General features: G+C 37.1%; 3 protein-coding genes across 21 annotated transcripts; 2 read left to right on the top strand and 1 right to left on the bottom strand.

Annotated features, from left to right (window-relative positions):
• The first annotated feature begins 558 nt into the window (after window positions 1-558).
• LOC100243400 (isochorismate synthase 2, chloroplastic) lies at window positions 559-12527 on the top strand. 19 transcript variants are annotated; one of them, XR_009464566.1, is made up of 18 exons: window positions 632-1016; window positions 1098-1304; window positions 1915-2156; window positions 2315-2432; window positions 3090-3206; window positions 3300-3446; window positions 3672-3746; window positions 3844-3912; window positions 4952-5070; window positions 5234-5291; window positions 5539-5649; window positions 5941-6025; window positions 8187-8284; window positions 8537-8629; window positions 8897-8973; window positions 10491-11312; window positions 11435-11682; window positions 11764-12527. XR_009464566.1 is itself a non-coding variant. In XM_002267645.5 (16 exons), the coding sequence occupies exons 1-15, from the start codon at window positions 912-914 to the stop codon at window positions 8933-8935; spliced, it is 1683 nt and encodes a 560-aa protein (XP_002267681.2). In that variant the 5' UTR covers window positions 632-911; the 3' UTR covers window positions 8936-8973; window positions 10028-10222. The 19 variants fall into 19 exon arrangements, 12 of the variants coding, with proteins under 12 accessions (XP_059590050.1, XP_059590049.1, XP_010663407.1 ...); XR_009464567.1 differs by having other exon boundaries at window positions 11445-12527; XR_009464565.1 differs by having other exon boundaries at window positions 11435-12527.
• LOC100267345 (pectate lyase) lies at window positions 11116-13739 on the bottom strand. The gene is given in 4 exon segments (XM_059734189.1): window positions 11116-11334; window positions 11425-11667; window positions 11739-12460; window positions 13709-13739. Coding segments are annotated over 4 exon segments (1215 nt in total).
• A 400-nt stretch (window positions 13740-14139) lies between these two features.
• LOC132252838 (uncharacterized) lies at window positions 14140-15016 on the top strand. The gene is made up of 2 exons (XM_059734188.1): window positions 14140-14218; window positions 14460-15016. Exons 1-2 carry the CDS (start codon window positions 14140-14142, stop codon window positions 15014-15016), a joined length of 636 nt encoding a protein of 211 aa, XP_059590171.1.
• Window positions 15017-15782: the final 766 nt, after the last annotated feature.

The raw sequence follows: 15782 nt of genomic DNA, 5'->3' as shown, positions 1-15782 counted from the left end.
ACTTTGCTACTTCCAAGCAGTTATAGCTCCCTGCACTAACCGTCCCCACTACTCCTGGTGGTTAGCTCCTCCACGTCTTATCTTAGCACATTTCTTTCTCGGTCGTTCACGCTGACCATACTCTAATCCTGGCCCAACTTCGAGAATGCAGAGGAGGGCCTTAGGCCCATTACCCCTATTTATGGGGGTACCCATAGTAACTTATTTTATTTTTTATTTTTATTATATAGATATTGAAGTGATATTATAACGAGACCCTACAGGCAAGACAAAATTTAATATGATTCACAAATATGAATCCAACCCAATATAATTTTTATGGGTTTAATTAAGTATAATCGTGTTTGAGTTAAATTGACATTAACTTGCATAATTCACTTAATAAATATGTTATTTTTAAACTAGTCTATATAATGCGAATTTAACCCAAATTAATCTATTTAACAATCATATTAATTAATATAAATATGCTCGATTAAGAGATTAGTTATTTAAATTTATACAAAATTTAACTTGATTTGATTATTAAAAGACGGCCAACATTTCTATAAGCGGAGAGGAGGTTTTCAAGTCTATACCCAAATTACTTATCACTTTGTGGGTTATAATCGTTATTTTATTAGGTTCAACAATTTAATAATAATATTGTATTTATGTTTATATTTTTAATCGGATTGTTATTTATGTGGTGTATGGATTGAACTAACTAATCCAATGACGGAGGTTTGACACGACCATAAACACGAATTGTGACCCCTTCCTACATGGCGGCCGGATCCCTCAGAAACGGGTGGGTGATTTAAGTTCTATTGTTTATAAATTATAATGATCGTAAAGGAAGGAATTGGGAATCTATATAAGATGAGTTGACAGCAAGCCTGGGAAGAAGCGGATACCCAAAAATAGTCATCATGGCAGCAGCAGCAGCTGGGCGGTTCATGGATCTAGATTTAAGGAAGGGCCACCTCGGAAGCTCACCGCACCCTACCAGCCACTCGCTTCATGTATTCCATCAAGTAAATTAACATCGGCTTTCTTGATTCATTTTATTTCATTTGTATGTTTTCGGTGTTATAATTGTGTAAAGTAACTGTAAGGTTGTGAAACGGGCGCAGAGGTATGAGTCGTGTTCACTGTCGATGAATGGTTGCCAAGGAGACCCCAAAATTCCCATTGGAACCATCCAGACTCGGACGTTTCCAGGCGTTTCAACGCACTCACTCGCCCTCGACACCCTCAGCTCCGCCATCTCCCACTTGAAATCCGACCCACCTCCCTTCACCTCCGGGATTCTACGTCTCCAGGTATGCTTCTCCTTCCCCTTCTCCTTAGTCCTTCCATTTCCCTGTTCAGTTTTTGAGTACTGAAAAAGGGAGGCCGGAGTGAGACTTATCTGCAGTAGGCTAATAGCTGAAAGCTGAATCCAGTTGGGAAATGGGATTTTGCCAAGTGGTTGGCTCCCGTCCAACCACGTGGAATGAAATCTTACCCATAAGAATCACCAATTGGGGTTCGAACTTGAAACGCATGATTTCTTCATCCTTCCTTCCAAAATCCCACCTCTCTCCATGCAATGTGTTTAGGTAACATACAAAGAATGACATCTTTGTACCATATTTTGTTCTTATATTCATTTGAGATTTATTTCGCTTTTTTATTTGCTATAAATATTAAAAAAAAAATTAAAATAGTAATTTTTAATGTAGTCATGATGATTCATAAAAGAATTTAAATGGGATAAACCTGTGAAATCACATGCGTAATATAACATAATATTGATCCAAAGTTGCGAATACGTCAAAGTCCAGTGGCTTCGATGCAAAATCATAGAAAATAGGCCTTTCCCGCGTAAATAATAGGTTTCAAAACCCTAATTCTGACGGTTGGTGCAAATCCTGCAATTGGTGTTTGAAGGTCCCAATTCAACAGAAAATTGAAGCAATTGATTGGCTCCACGCTCAACAAGAGCTTCTTCCCCGCTGTTTCTTCTCCAGTAGAAGCCAAAGTAGCAGTTTTGATCCATTCATAGACTCCGTCAACGGAGATGGCAACGGTTTAGAGGACCACGATTTGGTTAGGGTCGCCGGCATCGGCGCTGCAGTGTTCTTCCGACATATTCATCCATTCTCATTGGACGATTGGAAGTCCATAAAGAGGTACTGCTTTTGAATGGTTTTCGTTTTATTTGAATATGAAATTCTAGGCTTAGATTGCTACCACGTGTTTTTACGCTTGATTGACTTTCTTTACTAATTTTGAAGTTCGATCTATATGCATAGGAGTGATTTGCTAATTTATTTTCTTTTGATTGAAGGTTTCTTTCCAAGAAATGCCCTTTAATTCGTGCATACGGGGCTATTCGGTTTGATCCAAGAGCTAATGTATCATCTGAATGGAGGGCTTTTGGTTCATTCTACTTTGTGGTTCCTCAGGTGCACCATCTTTATATAAACTCCTATCAGACTGAAATTAAAATGTAAAAATAACTGAGTTGCCGAAGTTTGAATTCACGATACACAGTGTGGTTGTTCAATAGTTAGTGAACAAATACTGTATTTCCACTGCCTAAAAGCTAAAGAGGGAATGACTGAGAGAAGGCTCACAGCTCGTTGTTGTTGTCTTCTGACAGAAAGAGTGTCCCCTTTTTATAGACCTTCCCAGATAGGACGAACTTAGAATATAGATTCAACTGTGAGATATATCAGATATGGAAATCGTCTTCATTTGGTTCAAATATTGATATCAGAATTAGAGTCTATCCCCACAATCGGGACTCTTTTTTGATGTGCATTCTTGGGCTCTCAACCAATGAGCCCAAGAATAACTCTATCAGTATACAATTGGCATTGTGTATTTTAAAGCATACTAGCTTGAAGGGCACATGTGATGCACGTGTTATGTTGGATAGTTTTTATCCCATGTGTTCAGGTCCATAAAAAATTTAATAAATTAACCATGAGACAAAAGAAAAAAATGGAAGTAGCTCTATTTCTAAACCAGAGATTCATAGGGAAAATATGCATCTTTATTTTTTTTTTTGGATATTTGGAAAACAAAAAATAAAAATATTACATCTTACTAAATGACAGGTGGAGTTTAATGAGCTTGAAGGAAGTTCAGTTCTTGCTACAACTATTGCATGGGATAATGCCCTTTCATGGACATGGGAAAAGGCAATTGGTGCACTTCAAGCTACAATGTGCCAGGTTCATAAGATTGGGATACAGTTGCCATTTTAGAAGTAGCTGATTTGTCAATTTTGAGTTACATATTATAAGTTTTTTCATATCTAAATGCAGGTTTCTTCTATTGTTGGGAAGTTGAGGAAAGAAGTTTGTAAAACATTTGTCCTCAGCAATAGTCATGTTCCTAGTAAGGCATCTTGGAATCTTGCTGTTAATAGAGCTTTGCAGATAATTGGCAGAGCTGACTCACCCCTCATTAAGGTATTGAAGAAGCTATATGCTACTCCCTTTAATTTTGCTGGCCTCTTTTTAGGGTCAACCAGTTTTAGTGGCAGCTAGAAAGATGCTCCAACCACTGGTAGGTGATACAATAGTGCCTATTTTTTGGCTGATGGTTAAATTTCTACTATATTCATTCTACCTTTTTTACCTTATTTCCTTGTAAGTTATCCTTAAGTGCATCAACTTTTCCATGGAAATTTTTAGGTGGTACTTGCACGTAGCAGCAGGGTTGTGACTACTTCTCATATTGACCCTATAGCATGGTTGGCTTGTTTACAGGTATTTTTTTTAATCTTAGTGTCATATTCAGTGGAAACTTCAACATGTTCTGTATAGTTGTGAAATTAGCAAGCATGATTGACCTAAGCTTCTGCAGGTTGAGGGACAAAATGCTTACCAGTTCTTTCTTCAGCCACCTGATGCACCAGCATTTATTGGGAACACTGTAAGCTATCTTTATCTTATTATGTAACAATAAAGCTTATTTACTCCTTTCTCTGCATGGTTGTATGCTTTTATATGATTATTTGCTGTTTATTCCAGAAAACTTTTCTGATAAAATAGGTTTTGCATTATTTCTGGCGGTCTTTCTGGTTGTAGTTGAGAGGTGTTCTAAGTAGTTGGGTGAAGCAATTCACCTAAGGATAATCATTTGGAGTCTGGACTCGCTCCTTTGTCCCACTTAATTTTATGCATCTTGATAATATGTCATTTGATGTAGCAACATATTAAGTATATGCCACCACCATTTTGAGTTTTGTGATAGAAAATCATACCTTGTTATTACAAATCTATCATATATAACCAATAAAAGTTATTGAAAAAAAATTATATTTTTAAAATCTTCTGTAGTAAAAAGTATTGAAATATCTAGAATGTAAACAGAATAATATATGAAACAATACTAGTGTTTTGAAGGAAACTTATACTTTTAGTCAATGGGGTAATCATTAGATCCAAGGAATATTAATGTTAGGTCTTAGGAAAGCCAATCAGTTAAAATTGATCATTGTTACAATGATTGACATATGATTTCATGCTCATAATGTAGTTGTTGTGATTATTTAATTTTGTATTTAGTGCTAGTGATATTGTACATGCTATGACTGTGAAATTGTTGTGATTGTTTAAGTTTTGTAATTAGTACTAGTGACATTGCGCATGCTATGATGTGAGAAAGGTGATACTATCTGGAATATGCAATTTCCATAAAACAATCCTCTGATGGAGTGCTCTTGGTATCAGACTTTAAATTACATTATTTATCTTGCTTAAAAACCTAATATATTGCTTGCCCTCAGATAACTGTAGATAAAAAAATTCTGCCCTAAAATTATTATCAGTTGTAAATATATCTGAATTTCTCTATGTTCAACTTATGAAGAAGCAGAGCTTTTGAAGATATCCAGTATACCTTTTTACGATTGATGTTGAGCTTAAGTGGCTACCTTCTAGTATTTACTTCTATGGAACTCTGTGAATAGCCAGAGCAACTATTTCACCGAAAACGGCTTTGCATCCACAGTGAGGCTTTGGCTGGAACCCGTGCTAGAGGTGGATCAAAGGCTCAGGATCTTCAAATAGAACTTGATTTACTTTCAAGGTTTACTTTTGTCCTTTTAGACTTGGAAAAAAAAAAAAAAAAAAGAACAAAAGAATACATGGAGAGATTTATCATATTTAACAATTCAAAATTTTTTGCCCTAACCTATCTTTGATCACTCGAACTTCTAGTTATATCACTTCATTGTTATTTATTTTTGCAGTCCCAAGGAAGACTTTGAGTTTTCTATTGTACGAGAGAGCATACAAAGAAAGCTGGAGGTGGGATGACTTTGGGATACATTTTCAAGGAAATCTATAGTGTTTCTTTCTTATACAGATATTCTTTTGTCGATATTTAGTTTTTTGTTTTAGCTAAACTATCGGCTTGGAGCCTTTTTGAATAATTGGACATTGATTGTTCATGCATCCATGACACACATGCCTCTAACTTTTTTATGGCTTGTGGAGTACACTATATTAACTATTTAATGAGTGAATATTTCTCTACTTGTTTTCTGCTTTTCAGGCCATATGCAGCACGGTGTGGGTTGAACCAAAGAAAGCAATTCGAAAACTCCCCAGAATTCAACATCTATATGCCCAATTGTCAGGACGATTGAGAAGTGAAGATGATGAGGTGAATATCAATGTCCTGTACTGTTCCATGATCAAGTTCCCTTCATGATAGTATGTTTTGATGGACTTTCAATTCAATTTCAATCTTTACTTCCTCAGCTCTGTATTTGCATTGCTTAGAATACTGTCTTCTTCCTGAGCTTCAACTTTCCATGGATGTATAGTGTGTTCTTAAGTTTTTTCTAGATGTTGAATGTTTCAAACTGTTCATCCGTGGGAGATCTCAACACCAGCTCTAGCTTAACTTTTGTTGATTACAAGATTCGCTTGTTTGCTCTTTTTTGTTTTCCAGTTTGACATCTTGTCTTCTCTTCACCCAACTCCAGCAGTTTGTGGGTTTCCTAGAGAAGAAGCACGGCTTTTAATCGCTGAAACTGGTATGCACGTATAATTTTGTTTTTTTCCATGTTGTAACCATTCTTTTTCCTTCTTGGGTTAATTTACTAATTACTCCAATGAATTCAATTATGATTTTAATTCTAAAGAAGAAATTTGTAACTTTAGCCAAGTTATAATGTGCAAAATAATGGGAGATGAAAATAACTTTTAGTTTCCTTCTTGTAGAAAAGGAAGTACAATATATGTAATGACCCGCACCCAACCATGTAAATATTGTCCGCTTTGGGCCCAAAGGGGCCTCACGGCTTTAAAACGCGTCTACTTGGTTAAGAGGAGTCTCTCCATATATAGCGCCAGGAACTTCCTCCCCTATCCGATGTGGGACATCACAAATACCCCCCCCCATGCAGACACAACGTCCTCGTTGTGTCCCATGGGATTGCGGGGCCAAACAGACAAAGCCAAACAAACCCCCACACCGGGGTCGGGGATCGGCTCTGATACCATTTGTAACGACCCGCACCCAACCATGTAGATATTATCCGCTTTGGGCCCAAAGGGGCCCTTACGGCTTTAAAACACGTCTACTTGGTTAAGAGGTGCCTCTACATATATAGCGCCAGGAACTTCCTCTCCTATCCGATGTGGGACATCACAATATACTTACAGTCAGCCTCACCTTGAATGCAATAAATAACTCACATTTCAGAGACTGAAGGGTCATGCTGATGTGCTTCACAACCTCGAAAAGCGACATTATAATTTCACTAGTCATACTTATAGTTAACCTTGTCATGTATAGTCCATAGTAAGTTTATGCTTGAAGGTTTGGCATCATGGTTTGTAGGTGAAAGATTGGAGGGTGCATTACAGTGTGATAGACTCAACATTCATTGGAAAGTTGTCAGTAATTTTACCAACATTGTCATCTCATTTTTTTCTTTTGCGCTTAGCATCTTAGGGTGTTTTGCATTTTATTTGGGAGAAAGTTGGATAACCCAAACTGTATAATGATTGGAGTTAGTCTGTGTAGGGCAAATTTTCCAAGGACAGATTTTCTAACACATGCCTCAATCTCCATCCATGTAAATTCCATTTGTTTATTATTATTATCATCATCATCAATTATTATTTGGTACTTTCACAATTTAAGTTGACATTCCTGCTTGTTCCATAGTTAGCCATATTTGATTCCTATGCATTTATGTAGTTAATTGTTTGATATGTTAATTCAAAATAGTTCATAAAAAGAAAAAGAACCACATAGTTGACCATAACAGAGGCTAGATTTCCACCACTGAGTGCAGAAAACTTAAATTGCTCAAAATTTCCAATTCTAAGAATTGAGCCTATAAGAATCTTAAAATTCACAAAATTAGAATTATACTGTTTAAGGGAGTCAATGCTATTTGTTAATATAGTTGTTGTGGTTGCTGAGCTGTTGCTGCTTGTAGTGATACTCTGGTAGTGGCATTGATGGGCTAGTGTTATTAATGTGATGTCATTAATGTGGTGCTGGCGGTAGTTGTGGTTGTGCTTGTGAATCTGGTGGTGCAAAGAGGAAATGGGGGTGGTGGTATTTTTGATGGATGTGATGGGGAAGTAATTTGGTGAATGTAGTCATGATGGTACTAATCACATGGCTGTGACATTGGTGAAGTAGTAGTTTGTCCCAGGCCTTCATTTCTATTGAGCTTACGTAGGGTTTCGGTTTTTTTCCTTAAATCCATTAATATTGCAACATGAATAACACTGGTCTCATTAGAAGTTGTGAAGCTCTCTTGAAAATTGAAGTTTCATCCTTGAATCTGAGTTGGAATTTCAGTTATGCCACAGAACTGTGCCTCTGTTATGAGTTAAGGGATTTGGGATTGGGGGTTGTAAAATTCAAATTTAAATCTCACCTCAATTTCATCCCTAGGTTATGCACCAAAGATACTGTAGAATTAAATTAGAAAACATTGGGTAGGCATGGTATCTTACTATTATTTTGGATTTTAGGAATTTAATCTTTTTCTCCCTTTTTACTAGCATGTATTTCCACAGTACAGGTGGATTAAAAACCATTTGTGAATCTTATGGTTATTGTTCTTTAATGAGTCAGAACTGTAATCTTGATACACATAAGAAACAACCCATGAATTGTTTTTTGGTTCCTTCCAATGGAAATCAAAGTTTATTCTTAAATATGTTTTCCAGAAATGTTTGACCGAGGAATGTTTGCCGGTCCAGTTGGATGGTTTGGTGGAGGAGAGACTGAGTTTGCAGTTGGGATCAGGTCAGCCTTAGTGGAGAAGGTAAACTAAGTAAATCTTCCTTTCTTAGCTACTACCTTTCTCTTAGATTTGCAAATTATGCTGTTGGAGTAAGAATTAGACTTGTTCCATGTTACTTCCAAATGACAACTCAAATTCAACAAGGTTTTGAATAAATTCATTGTAGTTACCATTAAGAGGATTGGTTTAAGGTCTCCAAAGTACTTTAAGAACATCTGTTTAATTGTACATAAAATTTGTTGGCATGCTTAAGCCGACCAATTTGTTTCCCAGGGTCTTGGTGGATTAATCTATGCTGGAACTGGGATAGTTAGAGGAAGCAATTCATCTTTAGAGTGGGAGGAGCTGGAGCTCAAGATATCTCAGGTGTTTATTTTGTTTTTTAAAGAAAAGAAAATTTAAAGATGTGCATGTAGGCATGTGTATCTCAGGTCCATTTTTCCCCTTCTATTTAGATATACATGTATGCATGTGGATGGAACTCTATCTTATAGTTTATAGGCATTGCAAACACAATCATATACAGAATGTAAAAGGGTGTGAAGAATTGATAACTTTATGCCATTGATATTTATGATGAACAACAATAATGGATGCTAAAACCCATTCTATGTGTCTTGGTGCCTCTTGCAGTTCACCAAACCAATAAAAGTTGAGGTGCCTCTCTCCTGATACAAGGACGTGATAACACAGGCAGAATCACCTAAAAGGTTAGTGATTCTAACAGAAAGGTTTCTGATCTGTGGGATCTCTTTAAACTTTGTTTTTGGATGGTGAACTGAAAAGGCACGATTTTCTTTTTGAGGTGTTGGTATGCTAAGAAATTTGATTGAGAATCCTTATCATGTTTGGGTTTACCACCAAATATCTTCTGAATTCTGCATCTTGTGTGTTTGAACAACACAAAACTTCTCTTTATACTGTTCCTTGCATTAGTCCCTCAAGTCCTTCATATGCTCTGTTATCACGTAAGCCTTGCATTAATCCTCCTGCAATGAAGTAAAATAAAATAATGACAAGAGCCAACACTGATGATATTAAACTTTAGAATCCTCAGGACTGCCAGAATTCCTTGCATCCAGAAATCGGAATCATGAATTTATCTTCACATTTATTTTGTTCAAAATATATTCACTGAACTGGTTCTGGTTTGCTTGAGCTATTTTCAATTTGATTGGTGGAGTCACTAGTGCAATGCCCAATTTATTCTTGAAAATATTTATAGGGGGCCCTTTAAGTCCTAAATACCATGATGACTGGTATAATGGAATTCCTTTAGACCAAGGTCAATTGGTGGTGCATATAACTACAGGAATTGGCCAACCTTACCAACAGTAAACTTTGAATAGTCTTATCCATTCTTTTGGTCATTGACAAGATTTTAGGTTGTTCAGTGTGATCATTATGTCATTAAGCTACTGCAATTCATGAAATTTCCAATTCACTGGTTGGGAAGTATATTTTTCTTTTATTAAAATGAAAACAAGTATGAGACTTTGTCCGATGATCCAATGATGCTTCTGGGATATTCATTTGCATTTATGCATATCTTTGCTTCTAATTGGAGGCATTAACCATTTGCACATCACAGTCAGATGTTATCCCAAGGAATCATGTGATATCAAATTTAATGTCCTTTTCTTTCAAAATATCAGAGGAAAGAGATATTTCACAGAGAAATATTCATACATTAAATTGTTTTTCTTCAAGTTATAGGCTATAAAGAAATCAAATCTTAATCTTACCACTAATCAAAATTGTTAGTTTGTGGGGTGGCAGATATCCTGAAGAGATGACATTGGGATTTTATCGAAGGGAAGATCATTTCAGCCAATTGTTTCATATCTCATGTTCTGGTTGCCTGGTTTCAATTTGAACTGTTCTTATGAGAAGAAAGAGTTTCAAGACAGTCTGTTTGTAGCTTTGGATGGAGTTATTAAACTGCCAGTTTTTTGTCTTTGGCTGGTTTCCACTGTCTCCATTCATGATAAATGGCCTGGATATAAGTACATTCTCTTGTAACTTGTTTCATAGAAAGCCCAACTTGGGATATTTGGTAATTTGATTGAACATTTATCGGAGTTAATGAAATAATTTGTGCATTACTTTCTAATGTGAAACTTGTATTTTTGCACCATATTATATTATCATGAGCAGTATGAGTGTTTCTTCCATTTCATACTCATTCTTGCAACTGAAAATGACTGGTTTTGGTGTGAGGATCCAGGAATCTAAAAAGAGGGCCAGTGTTGGATTGACATTACTCAATTAATCGATCTGAGTATTTGCCCTAGTATTAACTTGCAGAAGTCAGATGTCACCACCTAGCAAAGCAGGGGCTATCTGGCGAGATGAATTTGTTTGGGACTATTTCTTGTACTGCCGGGGAGTTGGATGAAAATAAATTTTCTGTATTTAATACACTCCACTTTGCTCAACTTGTTATATCATCCTTGGTATTTCCTCAGAACAGGTCTTCCTTTGTATCATTCTAGACTCTCAATTGGCAATATAAATCTGATTGTTGACTGATCCTATGTGCTTTACTGATGTTGTCCATGAGATATTTGATCCCTCAACATTATTCTTCAATTATTCTATATTCACAAATGGAATGAAAATACAGTATATCAATTTACAGGCAGTATATATCAACAGGGAAAGTTGAACAAATGATCAACTGATTCATTTGTACCTTTCTGGAAATTCCTGTGCTTCTTCCTGGTGTCATCCTTATGCCAGTCTTTTTCCCTCATCTCTCACTCAAAAACAAAAGAAAAGCAGCAGCAGCGACTATACATTGGTTTTTGCTCTGCATTTTCTACTCTAGTTTCTCTTTATGGGTATATATACTAACATGGCATCCCTTCTCTGCAGCTAAGAGCACCCGAAAAGCGTGTTAGCCTGGTGACAAATGCCCCAGGTTTTGCCCTGATCACATATTTGTTTGAGAAATCAAAATTAGGGTCTCCAGATTCAACGAAGAAGGCCCCATTCATCATCAGATCCCCCTGTGATCTCCACGTCCAACTCTTCCACACACTCTCAGGTGAGTAATCCCTCTTTGTCACCTGCACCACACCAAGCATGGAACACTGAGAACAGTCTGAACATGATCTTCACGTATTTCATGTTACTTCTGTTTGCATGCTTGTGCTTACCTCTTTACAGTTAATGTCAGGAGGAGCGATGAATCGGTTACCCTGGCTGAGTATGGTAGGATGGTGGCTACCCCCTATGGCGTACATCAGCCAATGTGTGTAGTCATTGTTGACAACATGGAAGAATCCCCACCGGCATCTTGGCATCCTTTGTGTCAACCCCTGGCCGAAGTGGTTGAAAGTAATTGTTATTTGCATGATTGCATCACCGGAGTAACCGTCGCTTGCACCAAACAACATGACCTGTACAATCAACATGTTAGTTGATATTTCATAGTCATTGAAAATTAGGATTCATTAATTAATAATACTACCTCATTATGGTGAGTGAAATGGCAGTTGGAGATGGTAATAGCAGTTGATGCCATGATGGCATCTATTAGTCCATCAGCACAATTCGACATGGAAATATGATCAATCCAAATATTTGTGGCCCCGAAAATCGATATACCATCCCCATCGCTTCTTGTGCGGAAGCCATAGTGGCTGGCCGAGTCCCGGATCAGGCCACCATTGCCGACCTTAATATCATGAATGTGGAGGCCATGGATGATGATATTATGCACAAACTGCAGAGTCAAGCCAGCACCATTGGCAATGTGCACATTGGCTCCACGGGCATCAATGGTTTTATTACTGGTCATGATCAGCTCCTCATTTAGCCTGATTGCCATGCTATGGGCAAATATGATCCAAAGTGGCTCCTCCTGGATCGCGGCATGACGTAAAGTCCCGGGCTTGGGGTTCACCATGTCATTGTCAGACGGATCCGTCACCACATAAATTTTGCCACCTTTGCCTCCAGTTGTCTTCTGCCCAAACCCAAGCACACAATCAGCTAGTTTCATGCGGTTGCTAGCCCAGTCACTTCGGCATCTCCAGCACCTGTCGATTGGGTTGGTAGCCATGCATAGTCCTGAAAATTTACTCAAATTCCTCCTTGTGTGGTTTGTACTATCAAAGCTCCTGTCCCATAAAATGTTACGTTTTTGTACCAAGTCACAGCCCCATTGTGATCAAATATTGGTTAATAATGCTCAAAACCTGAAATATGCATATGATGTAATTGAGTTAATGCTTTAGCAAATGGACTTACTTGTGGACCTTCTTGTTGAAATTATCTGTCACTTTCTCTGGATGGGGGTTATAGGCCTGGAGGGCGGCCTTTCTGGCTTCCTCCGCTCGAGTTTGCCACACCTCATCGAAGTCGCCTATGTTGGCAGTCACGGCTGGAACTATAACCAAAAATGGTATTAAAATTACTAATCTCATGTTAACTGCTTCCATTACTTTTTCTCACTATTTTTCTTCTGGGTTTTGCATCAATTGTTTTTCCTTTCTCCCACTTTTTTGAAACCTTTTTTTTCTTTTCTCGGTGTAGCACAAAAGATGTGGTCTAACTCTACGTGTTTGAAAGCTAACACCCCGGTCGTGGTTGGGGTGGGTTGGCCTTTGCCTTTGTGTAGGGACTGAAATAATAATGAATTGCCCATTTAAAAATCAAAGCAACTTGTCTAAATCAAGAAAAGAGATTTAATATGAGAAGCAGGGAGGGAAGAGAGGGGAGCCACTTCACCACAACTGTCAGGTGCTACTCCATTTGCCTTGTTCTTCCTTTATTTGGATAAACATAAGGTCAATCATGGGCATGTTTTTGGGTAGTTTCTTACAACACGTGGAGGAAACAATTATATATATAAAGAATAGGATGCTAATTTTTGTTGGGTTGATCAGCACCCAACTATATGGTTTCCGTTATCTGTGGGCTCCATTTCCTTTGATCCACCCATGTGGGTTACATATTTTTGTGCCTTTTGGTTGAGGGTTTTGTTAATCTTTGTTGTGATTCAAAGTTGAGTCTCTGCAATCCAAGAAATGATTTCTTTTTTGGGGTTTGTATTGGATAGAGCTTTCCTATAGCCTTCATGCTCTATAAAAACTATTAATGGTTGTAAAATTTGGACTTCTAAAGTACATGTTTGTTCCTCCTTTCAAAGGTATTTTTGTACCCTTCAACTAGAGAAAAGCACTGGCAATGTTCTGAATTAACCTATTACCATTTCCTTCAGCTGACCACTAACGGGCATTTACTGTATAGTTAGCATGAATGCGTGGGCGCGTGTCATCAACTTGAGTATACTCCACAACAAGTGGCCAGTATTATGAAATTTTTTTACTAAATACAAAACATATAAATTTTAGCACTAGTAAATCAAATAATGAAGATAGATTACGGTAAATAAAATAAATGAAAAAAAAATTAGTTCGTTTCGTAAAGACATACATAGTCCTAAAGCTCTTATGTCTCCCTTCATCCCTCCATATGAGTACTAACAATTGATGATTATTCAAGATATAATTCTAATAACGCTTAGGTTCATTCAAAGGAAAAAGGAAAAAGAAAAAATTGATCAATTTAAATGTAGTAATAATAATAATAATAGAATAAATAAATTTAACTTTGAAAATGGTTGGAATCTTTCAAATCCTTACAAAAAGATTCTTTTATTAAATTCCCAACAATTTGTGGGATTTCAAAAGCAAGGAATGGTACCTTTCGTCTGTTAGAGATTATGATGAGTTACAATCCTAGGTCTAAACATTCAAGAAAGAAAAAAGTTTGGAATAAAATTCACATGGTTGAGCAAGAAAAGTTGGTCCATTTTCTAGCTATACATACAAAGTTGGTCCCTTTGCTTCCTTCATACCTTAACAATGCCAGGCACAAAAGAAGGGAATATTGCAGATGTTAGTAAATGGGAGGAAAAAGATCATGTCAAAATCAACATTGCAGGTATTGGATAAATTTCTTCTCACCAATCTGTTTTATCATCTTTGGAGGCTTACTTGGTGAAGTTACTTTGAACTCTTTTCTTCTTATTAGAGAATAAATCATCTGTTTATAAATCTATGAATCATAGTTTAACTGCTCTTCTTAGTAGCCTATAAATACACGCACAAGATTTATAGAAACAAATGTATTCAATGGAAAAGTAGAATGTTGTTAATCTTTAATTTGTTGTTCTTATTCTAAGCCGATGGGAAAGACATAGAACTGAGCATAGACAACGCAAGCAAGCTAAAAATCAAATATAAGAACCGTCTCCAAATGATCATCCCAAAGCAGCAAGAATCTAACAGCTCTGACACCAATGAAACTCAGCCAGTGAATACTACTAGCATCCCAAAGGAGCAAGAATTTAACAGGACTGACATCGACAAAACTCAACCAGTGAATACTACTAGCATCCCAAAACAACAAGAAAATAGCTCTGACACCAACAAAACTCAGCCTATGAATACTACGAGCATCCCAAAGCAGCAAGAATCTAACAGTTTTGACACCAACAAAACTCAGCCAGTGAATACTACTAGCATCCCAAAACAAGAAGAATTTAACAGTTCTGACGCCAACAAAACTCAGCCTGTCAATATTACTAGCATCCCAAAGCAGCAAGAATCTAACAGTTCTGACACCAGCAAAACTCAGCCAGTGAATACCATCAGCATCCCAAAGCAGCAAGAATTTAACAATTCCGACACCAACAAAACTGACCAGTTTGTGAATACTACTAGCATCCCAAAGCAGTAAGAATCTAACAGCTCCGACACTAACAAAACTCAGCCAGTGAATACTACTAACAACTCTCCGGCTGCGAATACTTCTAACAACCCGGAGGTCACGACTGATGAGTCGGAAAAAGGTGCTAGGAAAGGAGGGAGTAGTGAACACAAAGGAAATGAAACTATGTTAGAAAATGTCATGACCAAGTTGAAGATGTGAAAGGGGATCGTTATAACGGCTTTTATAGCCTTTTCATTAGGGTTTTTGCTGCGTCCAAAATTCAAAGTAGCTGGATATTGATGGAAGGAGTCGGTGAATCAATCAACCTGCAGTGTTTGTTTATGATGCATTTGTATATTCACTCATTCATCTCATGGTTGTGCCCTTTACGTATGATCCACATATTGAATGAAGCGACTTAATAATAATCCCAATTCGCCAAAGAGCTTCTGTTTGTCTGCTTGCCATATATCTTCTTTTTAATTTTTGTCGGCATAAATTCAACCACTGATCAAGTGAGCTCTTTGAATTTTGTAGACAACAACATATACCCATCGAAAGAAAACCCCAGAAAATTCTCTCAAGCCATCAATTTTCAATCGATTTAATTTTCAGTTTAAATTCCAAAGCTCTCTCTGGGTTGTATCTGTTCAATTGCCGTCTGCAAAAAATGATCAATGGATGAACCTTACAAAATGATAGATAAATCAATCTGTATCAGTTCATTTACCAAATAACCTCATGCACCCACTGCTCTCTTGTTGCTTCCTCAGAAACTTGGTTTGTGTCCTAA

Source organism: Vitis vinifera, chromosome 17 (genome assembly GCF_030704535.1).
Source record: "Vitis vinifera cultivar Pinot Noir 40024 chromosome 17, ASM3070453v1".
NCBI classification, from domain to species: domain Eukaryota; kingdom Viridiplantae; phylum Streptophyta; class Magnoliopsida; order Vitales; family Vitaceae; genus Vitis; species Vitis vinifera.
The sequence above is the reverse complement of the archived record's forward strand: the minus strand, read 5'-3'. Positions and strand labels throughout refer to the sequence as shown.

Coding starts and splice junctions, on each gene's coding strand:
- LOC100243400 (XM_002267645.5), top strand. CDS start 912: ATGGCAGCAGCAGCAGCTGGGCGGTTCATGGATCTAGATTTAAGGAAG. Junction 1,305..1,914: donor CCGGGATTCTACGTCTCCAG/GTATGCTTCTCC, acceptor TGGTGTTTGAAG/GTCCCAATTCAACAGAAAAT. Junction 5,071..5,233: donor GAACTTGATTTACTTTCAAG/GTTTACTTTTGT, acceptor TTATTTTTGCAG/TCCCAAGGAAGACTTTGAGT.
- LOC132252838 (XM_059734188.1), top strand. CDS start 14,140: ATGCCAGGCACAAAAGAAGGGAATATTGCAGATGTTAGTAAATGGGAG. Junction 14,219..14,459: donor TGTCAAAATCAACATTGCAG/GTATTGGATAAA, acceptor TCTTATTCTAAG/CCGATGGGAAAGACATAGAA.